Source organism: Eretmochelys imbricata, chromosome 5 (genome assembly GCF_965152235.1).
Source record: "Eretmochelys imbricata isolate rEreImb1 chromosome 5, rEreImb1.hap1, whole genome shotgun sequence".
NCBI classification, from domain to species: domain Eukaryota; kingdom Metazoa; phylum Chordata; order Testudines; family Cheloniidae; genus Eretmochelys; species Eretmochelys imbricata.
The window spans coordinates 45,666,016-45,680,355 of NC_135576.1; the positions used below are offsets into that span (position 1 = coordinate 45,666,016).

General features: G+C 44.3%; 1 protein-coding gene across 3 annotated transcripts in view; it reads left to right on the forward strand.

The window, feature by feature from the left end:
- AP3B1 (adaptor related protein complex 3 subunit beta 1) overlaps positions 1 to 14,340 on the forward strand; it is a 339,716-nt gene that overhangs the window by 49,047 nt on the left and 276,329 nt on the right. For all 3 annotated transcript variants that reach the window (XR_013346132.1, XM_077816999.1, XM_077816998.1), the window contains exon 3: positions 1,325 to 1,399. Coding sequence is in view for 2 of the 3 variants with exons in the window: in XM_077816999.1 (XP_077673125.1) it covers positions 1,325 to 1,399 (75 nt within the window). In the remaining variant the exon portion in view is untranslated. The remainder of the gene's footprint in view (positions 1 to 1,324; positions 1,400 to 14,340) is intronic.

The window sequence follows — 14,340 nt, forward strand, 5'->3', positions numbered from 1 at the left end:
TTCGTTGGGTGACCCATAGTTCTTGTGTTGTGTGAGGGGGTAAATAAAACTTCTTTCCCCCGCGCCATTCATGATTTTACAGACTTCTTGATTTTTTTTTACCATCTAGAGTCAGGGTGAGCAGGGGGTATTTGATAGCTGTTGCCTGTCATCTGCCAATATTCCACTATATAACTTCGGATTTCCTGTCTGCAGAATCTGACATTTTTGAGTGTCACTTTGATATTTTGTCCACCTTTAGTCAACCAGTCAGGGTGACTGGATCCTGGTTTAAATGTCTCTTGTCGCTGGCTGAAGGTATTTAACCTTGGTCCATCTCCCTGTCTACCTTGCATCTGAACTTAAAAACAGAGCTCAAATGTTTTTAACTTTCACATTATTTTTACTTGACTATGAATTACTGAAAGATTAATACCTATCTATTACAATGTTAAAAATGATTCTCCCTGAATTTGCTGATCCAGTGGAGATGGGAATTTTACAACTTCTTCACATATGAAAAGATTTAGCTTCATGAATAGCTCCTTAAAAAAGAAGAGTAACAGAAGTGAGGGATTAAAACTAAACTGTACTTAAGTGTCACAATTAATTTAATCTGTAATTACAGTATCAAGTGAGAAGGCAAACTAAAATAAATGTAGAAAGTAAATTTGAATCATTGTTAATTCTTTACTGGAAAGATATTTGAGTTTCATGAGCTGCGCACACACCCCCTTCACACATTGGCTGTGGTGCTGTGCATCAAAACCTGTATGCTCTTACCCAACAAAATAACACAACCATTTTTCTGGTATTGTACTTCAGTACTCATCAGTCAGACTTTTTTCCTTTTGTGCAAACCCTTGCTTGAAGATTTTTTTCATTTAGGTGCAGTGTGCCAGGCAGTCTTACTTATTCTTGTGTAAACTCTGAATGTAACATCTACTTCACAGTATTTTTACTCTTTTGTGCACTAAAATCTAACTCTTATGGGAAACATTCATAAAACTTGTTCATAATATACTCTGGTTTAGTTTTGGCTTTTTATTTTTGAAAATAGATCTTGAAATTGCCAGCCTGAAAAAGCTGTCAATGCCTAAGTGAATTAAAAAAAATTGCAACTTTTGAATGTCAAAATCCAGTTTCTGTATTTCTTAATACAGTGCAAGGTACTGAAATTCCTGCCCTGCTCAAGGTGATGGTGTTCCCTTTACTGGCACAAAGCAGCTGGCTGGCAATCAAGTAAAGGAGACTGTTTGTTTATTTTTTACATTTTATTCAAAGACAGGTTGGAAAAACAGGGCCAAAATGTTTAACTATTAACGATATGATCCTTCTCTTTCAGATGATTGCTAAGGGGAAGAATGCATCTGAGTTGTTTCCAGCTGTTGTGAAGAATGTGGCCAGTAAAAATATTGAGGTACTCTTAAAAAGAACACACAAAAATGTACTATTACGGAAGATATTTTTGTTATAAAAGTACCACTTAGTTTTCACTTTAGTGTAAATCACAAAATACCTTTAAGTTGTATTTTACTAGAATTCACCAAAGCTTAATCATAGTGGGAGCCTTGTAGAAATAGTATAATCTGGGTGTCTGAGATAAGGAAATGTACAGTATTGAGCCTAGTTTTCTTGTAGTGGTTTGGTGGGGGAGTGAATTTTTATAACTGTGAAAATAATCCTTAAAGAACAAATTCAAGAAGTTTTGTAGTTTGTGGTATATGTTTCTAAGAGTGCTTTGTAGATAACCTAACTAGCCTTTGGTAACTGTCTCTGCAAAAAGGCCCAGGATAGAGTGGACATAGACTGATCTATTTTCTCACCACAAAAAGTGTTTGTTGTAGAGCAGGGGTGAGACACTGGAGAGAAGCTTGCCCTTTGCCAGTGGTGTACTACATGTGTTCTGTAAACAGAGAGGTTCAGTGTGCATGATTATCAAAATAATATCTTCAATAACCTTTACATTTACTTCACAAAAGCTATTTTTAACTTCATTAAATAAGTTTCTCTGAAATTGCTGACCAATGCAAATTTGGTGTTGAAATGCATTGTTAGAATAACAATTTCTGGTCTGCAAACAGTTTTTGTTGTTAATTATTAAAAAGTTAGATCTAATCATTCTTCTTTGAGCATTAGTGCAGACTCCCATACTTGGGCATGTAAATTTGTAGTCTACGCCTGGCCAGGAATCCCTTGGAAGGATATAACTGTTGAGGGGCCACTTAGGTATCTTCTTGAGGCAACAAATGTTGTAGTCATGGTTCCTCCTAGGTAACCCTCTCTTCCTTTTAATATCTGAAAAGTAAATAAGAACTTCCACTAGTTCCAAAGATCAACTTTTATCTACTGTTTCTTTATCTCCTCTAGCTACAACTTATAGAATTCTACATAGTTAAAATTTTGAAAATTTATTTCAGGAGAGCTCTATTTATATTTAAAAATTCTGATGCCAAGAACTGGCGTCCTTCCCAGGATGGCAGGTTAGGCAAAACAGACTATTTATAGAAGGCCTGTCTTGCATCCTCCATGTTCTAATTTCTGGTCCTCATAATGATACTTGAGTGAAGGTCCGTTAACCTGTTTGTACCATATCTACTTTAAATGTAGTTGTTGGCCTGCGGTGATCCAAAGTCTCAGGTCTGGTCAATACTGTGAGTTGGAAGCATTTCCAGGTTCCTTTGAAATACCAGCCTCAGAATTCAGAGTTGTAGCCATGTTAGTCTGTATCAGCAAAAACAACGAGGAGTACTTGTGGCACCTTAGAGACTAACAAATTTATTTGGTATAAGCTTTTGTGGGCTAAGACCCACTTCATCAGGTGCATGGAGTGGAAAATACAGCAGGAAGATACATATACATAGTACATGAAAAGATGGGAGTTGCCTTACCAATTCTAATGAGACAATTCATTTAAATTAACTACATGCCTCCAGCTTTCATCCAGACCACATCCATACAATCCATTGTCTACAGCCAAGCTCTAAGATACAACTGCATTTGCTCCAATCCCTGAGACAGCGACAAACGCCTACAGGATCTCTATCAAGCGTTCTTAAAACTACAATACCCACTTGCTGAAGTGAAGAAACAGATTGACAGAGCCAGAAGAGTACTCAGAAGTCGCCTACTACAGGATAAGCCCAACAAAGAAAGTAACAGAATGCCTCTAGCCATCACCTTCAGCCCCCAATTAAAACCTCTCCACCGCATCAAGGATCTACAACCTATACTGAAGGACGATCCCTCACTCTCACAGATCTTGGGAGGCAGGCCAGTCCTCGCTTACAGACAGCTCCCCAACCTGAAGCAACTACACACCATACAACAAAACACTAACCCAGGAACCTATCCCTGCAGCAAACCCTGTTGCTAACTCTGCCCACATATCTATTCAAGGGAGACCATCAGAGGACCTAACCACATCAGCCATGCCATCAGGGGCTCCTTTATCTGCACATCTACCAATGTGATATTTGTCATCGTGCCAGGAATGCCCCTCTGCCATGTACATTGGCCAAACCGGACAGTCTCTACGCAAAAGAATAAATGGACACACATCAGATGTCAAGACTTGTAATATTCAAAAACCAGTCAGAGAACACTTCAGCCTTCCTGGACACTCAATAACAGACTTAAAACTCGCAATTCTTCAAGGAAAAAAAAACTTCAAAAACAGACTCCAATCAGAAACTGCAGAACTGGAATTAATTTGCAAACTGGACACCATCAGATTAGACCTGAATAAAGACTGGGAGTGGATGGATCACTACAAGAACTAAAAACTAATTTCCCCATGCTAATTTCCCCCCTACTGTTACTCACACCTTCTTGTCAACTGTTTGAAATGGGCCACCCTGGTTACCACTACAAAAGTGATTTTTTCCTCCTGCTGCTAACAGCCCACTTTAATTGAATTGTCTCGTTAGAATTGGTAAGGCAACTCCCATCTTTTCATGTACTATGTGTATATATATCTTCCTACTGTATTTTCCACTCCATGCATTTGATGAAGTGGGTCTTAGCCCACGAAAGTTTATGCCCAAATAAATTTGTTAGGGCATGGCTGCACTTGCAGATGTAGAGTGCTGAGAGTTAAACCAGCCCTCGGAGAGTGCAGTAGGGAAAGCGCTGCAGTGTGTTCAAACTGTCAGCTGCAAGCGCACTGGTGTTGCCACATTTCTGGCACTTGCAGCGGCATTGGGAGAGGTGCATTATGGGCAGCTATCCCACAGAACACCTCTTCCCATTCTGGTGCTGTGGCTTGTGGAAAGGGGTGTGTGCGCGGAGCATTCTGGATCCTGTCGCAAAGCCCTGTGATGCATCACTTTGCATCCCAACAATCCCTGTTCTTCTGTCCACATTTGGTGCCATCTTTCAACGTTTTTTTTACTGCACGCTCTGCCTTCCCTTTCAGTCACAGGAATGGAGCCCGAAGTGCTGAGGAATATGCTGAATGAGTCTCGTCAGCACGTCACGTTTGGCAGTCGAGTTACTCCTTAAGTTACAAACTGACAGTGAGAAGTCCAACGATGATGTTAACTTGCATGACGCATATGACACAAGATTGCTTGTGGCATTCACGGACATGCTCACCACTGTGGAACGCCGCTTTTGGGCTCGGGAAACAAGCACTGAGTGGTGGGATCACATCGTCATGCAAGTCTGGGATGATGAGCAATGGCTGCAGAACTTTCGGATGAGAAAAGCCACTTTCATGGGACTGTGCGCTGAGCTCGCCCACACCCTGTGGTGCAAGGACTGAGAGCTGCGCTGCCGGTGGAGAAGTGGGTGGCTATTGGAGTCTGGAAGCTGGCAACTCCAGACAGCTACTGATCGATTGCTAACCAGTTGGGAGTGGGAAAGTCCCAGCCGAACTAACCCACAGTACAAGTCCCACTCGCCAGCTACCCGCAAAGGGCTCAAATGTCACTGCCTGTTGCTTTCCTGGGTTAAGGTATCTTTTACTTAATGCAATAATAAAGAATGTTTTCAAAGCCAAAAAATCCATTTATTGAAAAGAAACAACTGCTTGGGAAACAGAAAGGGAAAGGGGTGGGGAGCAGTTCAATCACAGATTTGCGTATATCCTGTTCTCGTACTCTGCCTTCCTGTCTGCAGTACTGTGCAATGAGTGCTGCACTTCAGGCTGGCTAAAATGCATGGTGATGAGGTTGAGTGCAGTGGGTAAGGGTCATAGTTTGCAGGGCTGGGTGGTGAAGCTACAGGTGTTGGAGGCAGCTGGTGGCAATAAGAACCCGGATGTTGGGAAAAGTGGGTTGGAGGTGATGTGGGCACAAGGGAAAGAGTTTTGGGACAAGGGCTGCAGTGGGGGGCGGGCACGGTAGTGCTCTGCCTGCATGGCTACGAGTGCCTGTATCAAGTCTGCTTGCTGCTCCATAATGCTTAGCAGCTGGCGTTCTGCGTTCTGCTGGCAGACCCTCCTTTCACTCTCCCGCCACTCCTGCGCCTTTTGATTTTCATTAAGGGACTTCTGCATTACTTCATGCAGCATATCCTCTTTGCTTCTATGTGGCTTCTTCCTAATTCTTTGGAGTCTTTCGGCCGGTGATAACACGGATGGCTGAGATCTCAAGGTTGCATCTGTAAAGGCAAAATGCAACACTTAACAGTGGCAGCATTGTTCACACCAGACCATTGATTCACCCGTACTTAAAGACCAGCACAGTCTACACGATAGCAGAATTTACCCATCCCAAAGTGAGTGCACATAACCCATGGGAACCCCAAAATGGTGAGTAAGCACAGGGGCAAGGGTGACTGATTATTTCATGGCCGTACTGTCGTCTGGGTTTCTGTGCCTTGGGGAGAGCTAACGGCTGCAGGGGCCCCTATACTGAACACTGTCCTCACGTTTTCCACAGGAGTTCGTCCTGGAAGATATCTCGCTGCTGAGGGTGACCTGGGAAGCAAGGGAGGGTCTTTTACCACAATGTGGCTTCCGCCCTGGCCCATATGCAGCAATGGTCCTCCGCCCCTCAGGGCACAGTGACGCGGACATGTTAGCTTTATTGGGACAGGAGTACAGTAGCTCTGCTAAGGAACCTGCGCAAGCGCATTGCCCAGCTTCTGTATGAGACCTTTGAAGAGATCCCTGAGGCCGATTACTGTGATGTGAGAGAGCACATCAATGCCCTATTCTGCATTTAGGCATGCATGCAGCCCTAACCCTCCTCGCCCCAAGAACAACTTCCTTCCCAAAATAAAAACCACTTACCGGACACCTCCTCTGGTGTTTGTTCTCCCCCAAGCACCGGCTGCTGCGACTGGCTGCCTTAGAATCATAGAATATCAGGGTTGGAAGGGACCTCAGGAGGTCATCTAGTCCAACCCTCTGCTCAAAGCAGGACCCGATCCCCAATTAAATCATTAAACCTTCCTCCTGGTTTGAGAACAGCTCCTGGCTGCATGCTTCTAGGGATGCTGGGGTCTCTCCCTCCTCCTCAACACTCTCGCTCCCGCTTTCCTCCTCCTCCTCTCTTGTTGAACTGGGCTTGGAAGTGTCCATGGTGGTCCTTGGGGTGGAGGTGGGGTCTCCCCCAAGTATTGCGTCCAACTCTTTGTACAAACGGCAGGTTGCGGGGGCAGCGGTGGTTTGGCTAGCAGGCTTTGTGGTAGGCATTCTGCAGCTCCTTCAATTTAACCCTGCACTGCAGTGCATCGCGGTCATGGCCCTTTTCCATCATGCCCCTGGATATCTGCCCAAAGGTATCATAATTCCTACGGCTGGAGTGCAGCTGTTACTGGACAGCTTCCTCCCCCCAGACACTGATGAGGTCCAGCGCCTCACCATTGCTCCACCACGATTGCCTGGTGTGTGGAGGCATGGTCACCTGGAAAGATTTGCTGAGAGCACTCCATGCCTGGCTGAGCAAACAGGAAGGGGATTTTCAAAATTTCCAGAGAATTTAAAGGGCGGGTCTGACAGTTGGTCACCTGAGGGCAGGGCAGTAGAGTTCAAAGTGATGACCAGAGTGGCTGGAACAGGCATTGTGGGACACATCTTGAGGCTGCTCAGAGCGCATTAACAGACCAGGGCGTCCACAGTGGTGCCGCGGCACTCCAGCTGGGGCGCAGCAAGCATTATGCCTCTTGTCGAGGTGGATTACCAGGAGCACTCCAGCCGCAGAGTCGGGGCGCTCTACGTGCTTTGTCAGTGTGGACGCATCGTGAGTTAGTGTGCTCAGGGCTGCTTTAGTGCGCTCTAACTCGCAAGTGTAGCCATGCCCTTAGTCTCTAAGGTGCCACAAGTACTCCTTGTTGTTTCAGCCTCAGAATGTATATGTTCGGTGTGGAGAGGGTCTGTATGATCTAGGTGTAAAAGGAGCTCTGACTTTATTCTGCACTATTACTTCCTGGGATTAAAAGACTGTGAGAAGAAAAAAGAGAAGACAGCACAATAACTTCCTTGGATGAATTTTTAGAAGTAGTGACTCTAATAAGGAACCAGTGCCAAACCTTTGTGCCGGAGCAAGTACTTTATGCTCCTGGACTCTTAAGTGTAGAGGGGAAAATCCATGTTCTTGGTGCCAAAGATTAAGCTCCTGGCTCTGGTGCTTGTTCCTGGTGCTGAGACCAACACTTCAGTGCTACTGCTGATCTTCTACAGTGTTCTGTGCCCAATATTGATGAAATTGAAAGGCAGAAATTGGTACATTCTTTCTTATCATGGGTATCTTTCTCAATTCAGCAAGGCAGAAATCTCTTGCCAGTCACCCCAACATCTGTGTTGGGGCATAGGATTCCTCTGAAGTCAAATATTTAGATCCAGGGAGCCGTAGACTTTAAGGTCAGAAGGGACCATTATGATTGTCTAGTCCTGTGGTCTCTAAACTGGGGTGCACGAGATGCACCAAGGGGGTGCGTGGCAGCAGGATTGCTGGCGGACGGCACTCTGCCGTTTTTGTTTTTCAGCGGCAGCTCTGCACGTCCACGGCTGGTGTCTCCCTCTGGCGGCCCATCTGCGGCAGGTCTTCTGGTCCTCTTCTGTTGGCGGTGTGCCTGCGGCAGGTCTTCCGGTCTTCACCCTGGGGGTGCACGAGCGAAAAAGTTTGGAGACCACTTCTAGTCTGACCTCCTGCACAATGCAGGCCTCAGAATCTCACCCACCCACTTCTGTAACAAACCTCTAACCTATGTCTGAGCTATTGCAGTCCTCAAATTGTGGTTTAAAGACTAAGAGGTGCAGAGAATCCTCCAGCAAGTGACCCGTGCTCCATACTGCAGGGGATGGTGAAAAACCGCCAGGGCCTCTGCCAATCTGCCCTGGAGGAAAATTCCTTCCCGACCCCAAATATGGCAATCGGCTAAATCCTGAACATGTGGGCAGGACTCACCAGCCAGACATCCAGGAAAGAATTCTCTATAGTAACTCAGATCCCACCCCATCTAACATCCCATCACAGGCCATTGGGCATATCTGCCACTAATAGTTGAAGATCAATTAAATGCCAAAATTAGGCTATCCCATCATATCATCCCTTCCATAAACTTATCAAGCTTAGTCTTGAAACCAGATATGTCTTTTGCCCCCACTGCTTCCGTTGGAGGGCTGTTCCAGAACTTCACTCCTCTGATGGTTAGAAACCTTTGTCTAACTCTAAACTTCCTGATGGTATAGTCAGCCTTGGTGTCATTTGAGATGGAGTTGGAGGCTCACTTTGTGGGGTTGTCTGTTTTCTAGGCTTCATTGGTTCCACTGTGAATGCTGGGTACTATGTAACCACCCGCTCTGGAGTTTGTTATATTTGTCCTAGGTCTGTTCCTGGGGATAACTAGTTCCACCTGATGCTTATGGAAACTGTCTGAGAGTCTCATGGCTATTTCGGGCATTTCAGCTGTAGATTTTTTCCATATAGGAGGCAAGTAGAGCTGAATTACCTGCTATAGTTTCTCAGCACTGTGTGATTCTGACACCTGTAAAGTCTGTGATCTAAATCATCAAACTGCTAGTACCATCCACTTCTAGGGATAAATTAGAGTCTGTGATTGAGGAGGAAAATTTCCATATGGAACAGGAGGTATATCAACGTAGGTGGATCTAAATAGTTTCTCATCTTTGCCAAAGGATGTCATGACTTACATCAGAAATGACTTTCTGGAAAACTTTCAGATCCTTTCAAAATCACCTTTTCAAAATTGGATGTACTGAACCTTGAGCTCTCTATTGTCCAGAGGAAGTTTGAGGCTGTTTGACTTCTTGAAGCTACATCCGACCTGGGTGGCAGTGGCTACTAATGAAGGCCTCATGGACTCTGCCAAGGATTCATGGATTACGTTTGTGACATTTGCGGGCCAGGTGCCACATGCGCAGGGGAGTTGGTGGCTGCTGCAGCAGTGTGGTATGGGGAGCAGGATGTGCAGGGAACCTGCTGAAACTGCCAGTTGCCACAGTGACTGGCTGGGGGACTGGACGTGGTACCCCATGAGTACTGGTCCCCTCTCCCCATGAGTGCTGGGCAACCCCTGCCCCGCCTTCTTCCTTCCCCCTGCCCCAGTGATAATCCCTGTGAGTAGTGACATGTCACTGCCAGGAGAGGAGCCCCAAGGCCCAGAGCCCTATCTGCTTCACCTACCAGACAGAGTCCCCTCTTGCCCCGGTCCAGGAACAGGTCTCTCCAATCCCCTTGTGACCCTTGGAATATGAGCTGAGGCACACATAATGCAGGGAGTAGGGTAGTGGCAGCTCCCTGCTGCTGGAGGATGTCAATGTAACTAGGATCTGCTCTTTCCTGGGTCCGAGCATCTGTGTTCCACCTCTGATGGGAAAAATAATTTTGGGATCTGTGAGTATTGGATCCCCCATCCCTGTCAAGTACCATCTCTGCTGCCCTGCTTCCACCCCATGATATCTCCTCTATGGGGACATGTCCAAAACTGCAGGACTTAAAGGGGTTTCAGTGTGTAGTCTATCAAGTATAACTACATAAGTCACTAACAGTAAATGGTTTTTGTTTTAAAAAGTTTGGTTTTTATAATGGGGATTAGAGAGAATAGTTTCATAAACAAATTTTCTGTTTTGTTTTTCCTGTCCTCCCATCCCCCAATATTAATCCTTGTATTTACCCAGAAAACCAGGAAGTTTCTTTTGTGCTCTGATTTTTGTCACCCATTTTTAAAATTTTTGAAATAAACACTGATATATTCCTGGGAAGTTAAAAATATAAAATGTAAACAAAGGGCTTCATTCATAATACAGCCATTTGCAAAGTAACATATTAACCAGAATTCATTAGTTGACTCCCCAAACCATCATCATCCCCAAAATATATCCCTTTTTTGAGATATTCCTTCATTCTTCCTCTTTAGTGGCATGAATTGGAAGCTCCTCTCATAAGTGGTATAGATATAACTGCACTCTGTGCCACAGAAATATACCCTTCTCAGGGATCCATCTCACATGGAACTACCTGGGGTGAAGTCTTTTACGGCTTGAGGCAGTAAATGTTTTGTCAGCAAAACAAGGCAAGAGGATTCTGTTCCTGTTACTTTTCTTTCCCAAAAAAGAAAGCGGGACACTCTCTCTATGAACTTGAGTCCTCAAGTTTTACTGACCATTTCAAGTTCTCCTTCAAGTAATTGTCCATATTTACATTTCGCTAAAATATATATAAGGGCAGAGTGCACCAACTGTCATTCGTTCTCAAAGCCAGTCTCTTTGCTTTGAGATAAGCAGCTCACTGTGCCTGTTGACTGACTGGCTGGCTGGCAGCCCCTTTCTAATCTTTAAACTACACTAGATTAAAGATAAAATACTTTTATTAGTAAATTAACTAGTTTTTATTGCTCAGTGACCATCCTTTATTTCTTACTTTTCTGAATTTGATGTTGGTCATGGGGATAGTGTCTAAATCTCCTGGAATTAAATATTGCCTCTCATGTCAGGGAGCAATGTCTGTGAAAGATGGATACTAAGATGTCTGTTGCTTCAGGAAATTGCATATTTCTGGAAAATATGCAATCTTCAAATCTTTCAGTTCAAAAACCAAGAAGGACATGGAAGCAAATATTCCTCATGAGCAAGGCTGTGAGACCAGTTTCTTACTCAGGATCTGTAGGACTTCTCTCACCCATTTCCCCACCGTTTGTGGCCCCTTGGAACTAGAGAGTGAGCATGGCGCACTAACCCACAGGGCCTCATTGTCATCAGTCCAGTCACTGGCTCAGACAAAAACTGCCGAAAAACTCTGTAGAAAAGCTCAGGGAGTGAGAAGCCCGAGAGAGAGCCCCACCAAGGTCTCCCCTAGGTGTAAGTATTCCACTTGACACTGATCATCCCCTGAGGCTTTGTGACCCTCACTGGTTCCCACTGATGTTTAGTTTCATGCTGGCACTGAAGCGCTGGTTACCAGGAATATCTAGGTTGGCATCTCCTTTTAAGAGCATGGGACCAAAAATGGTTGATTTCCGCACTGGCACCCTAAAGACTCCTCTGGGACCATAGCTTGTGGTACCACGATCTCTAAGGCACTGTTCTTAACTCTCCAGGCTATGTCAGCTCCAGCAAGAGAAGTCCCTGCACCATTTTGAGAAGCCATGCCACTGCACTAATTGACACCCTTGAGGTTCACAGTACTGGTGTACTTAGTGATATCCAGGGTTTCTAGTTTTCCATGATTTAAACAAAACCCAAATTCTCTGATAAACATAAAAATAAGCGTTTTTCTGATATATAGACATCAGTTGAACACACTGTTTTGATATACTTACCATTTTTAAGCAAGTTCAAAGCCTACCAGTGCCATCAATCATTATAATAAAATTAATAGAATGATCCAGTCATGGTGCATTGTTTCTTTGCTGTTGTTGATGGCTCTGCTGTTTCAGCCTTTTGTTTTCGTTTCTTTTGATGCAGTTTAGTGTTTTCCACATGTCTATAATTGTCTGCCTTCAAATGTAATCTACACTCATGCTGCATACAGTACAGAACAGCACATTACCATAAATGTGACATATGTCCTTGCCAAACTGCGACATGGTCTTTAGAGGTGATTTTTAAAGTTCTCAGCATTTTTTCATAACTTTAATTACTCTTGTCTGGTGGCTGCAGTGAAATCTGAGATGCATTAAACCATGAACCCTTATGCAGCTACATACTCTGTGAAAATGCAAATTCCTGTTTTTCCATGGCATATTGATATCTAGGATACGTGGTGATATCACACAAGCCAGAATCTCCCGTTATCTACTTCTGCCAAGTTACCAGTGCCAAGGCTTCCTCCAGTACAGACATCCAGCTCTGATTTCCACACCTCCAACTGTTACTCCTCCCTCTGGAGATACAGTGTGCCTCATCAGCCTTGTCCATGGCATTAAAGGGTTGTAGAGACTCTGACTATCAACATCTCTGTATGTCTCACCAGCCAATGAGGGAATTGTGGATCCAGTCATGGCAAACAGCAGCTCCAACCTTCTCTATGGTGGATAAGAAATGCCAGATTAAACCTAAAACAATTTTACTCACTTATGCCCATCTTATATTCTCCTCATTGATGGTTACAGCAGCCAGTGAGAAATCTAAGCAATACAGATTCCCTCACGCCCCCCCAAGAGTAAGGTAAAAAAAGATGGATTTGACAGAAAAGTTTGTTCGTCTCAAGTTAACAGTTCAGTTTGGCCAGTTACCAGGCCTTATTGGATAGTTTTGATTCTGTCTGATCCATGAATGGCTTTTTTCCTTCACGGACAAAGTTCCGCCTGATATAAGGGAGGGGTTTCCTTCCCTAGTTTCTGAAGGACAACTGGTGGCCAAAACAGCTTGTAAGTGGCCCTAGATGTAGTGGATACTGCCTCAAGTGCAATGGTAATGGCAATTGTTGAAGCATTCTATTCCTCCTTGATGTCCACTAGGCAGTGGAGCACTTGCCCTTTGAGGGGTCAGTGCTGTTTACCTCAAGCTGACAAAGTCCTTCATATGTTGAAGGACTCACAAGCTTCCTTCTCATCCCTACACGTCTACACTCAAGCTCCCAAGCATATAAAAGTGTTATGTCATACAAATGTCAGTCCCTTTGTCCTTTTCCCCCCACTTGAGGCCCACCAAACCTTCCAAGGTGGGGACATCCTCTTACTTTAATGAGCTGTAATATATGCTCCTTGTCCCAGAAGCACCCATGTTGATAGGACTGTCAGGAGATGTGAGCTGACTCTTGTGAACTTTGTACTATTTCTCTGGGAATCACTAGCTACTTTCAGGCACCTCTGGACCTTCATCGCCACAAATGTAGCAAAATCAAAATATTCCATTCAGTGCTCACTGTCCCAGCCTCATTTCAGGAACTCTTCTGATGAGGATCTGCTATTTCACGAGGTTCTCTCTCTTTTTTTTTTTTTTTTTCTTTTTTCTTTTCTTTCTCTGAGCAATAGAGAAGTTCCATCCTCAATACCGGGGGAAAGATTCTACACTAAATGCTTTCTTATCCCAAAGACAAAGGGAAGTTAGTGACCCATCCTGGCCCTGAGGAAAATTAAACATGTTCATGTGCAAGTTGAAATTCACGATGGTCATCCTTGCCCCCAAAATTTCCTCTTGGGAGTCAGGGACTGGTTTGCATCTCAACTTTCAAGATGTGTATCTCCAAAAATTGATGATCCTATTTAACAGGAAACACCTAATGGTTGTGGCCTGCCATGGATGGAATGTGATATTGGTAAGTTTCATGGTGGCCCAAAACCATTAGGTATTTCCTGTGCAGAAGGATTATTGATAATTTGAAGTATGAATCGTGAAACCATCCTCAATGCTTGCAGAATTGGTATCATACCTGACTAGAAGAAACATCGTGGTATATCCATACCTAGATGACTGGCTGATATGGGAGAGACCTCACCAGGTCTTAGCATCTGCCTGCCTTATTCTTAGTCTGTTACAGAGTCTGGGACTTAAATATGGGCATACAGAAGTTCAATTTGACTATGGTCCAAAGACTGATTTGTCAGTTTCACCAGGTCCATGGGTTATCTTCTTGAGGACAGATCTCAGAACCTGTTGATCCTAACTTGACAGCTGGAATCCAATCCAAATACCACTATAAGGATGTGCCTCACGCTTCTGGAACGTATAGCCTCCTATACCTTTGTGATGCTTAGTGCCAGTCTTCACCCTTAAAACATTTGAGGTGATTTGGGATTGGCTTTGCCCCTTCCAGTCATGCCCTTGTGTGTATGCCTTCTAATACCGTTTTCCTTGCAATGGTGGAAGAATCCTGCAAGTGCTGCAGAGGTGTCCCAATTATACCTCCTCCTGTCCAGGACTATAGAGATGGATGCTACAGTGAGATAGGAAGCAAACATGGAGGACCTTCAAGTACAAAGCCTCTGGACTGAAAAGAAGCAAGAACG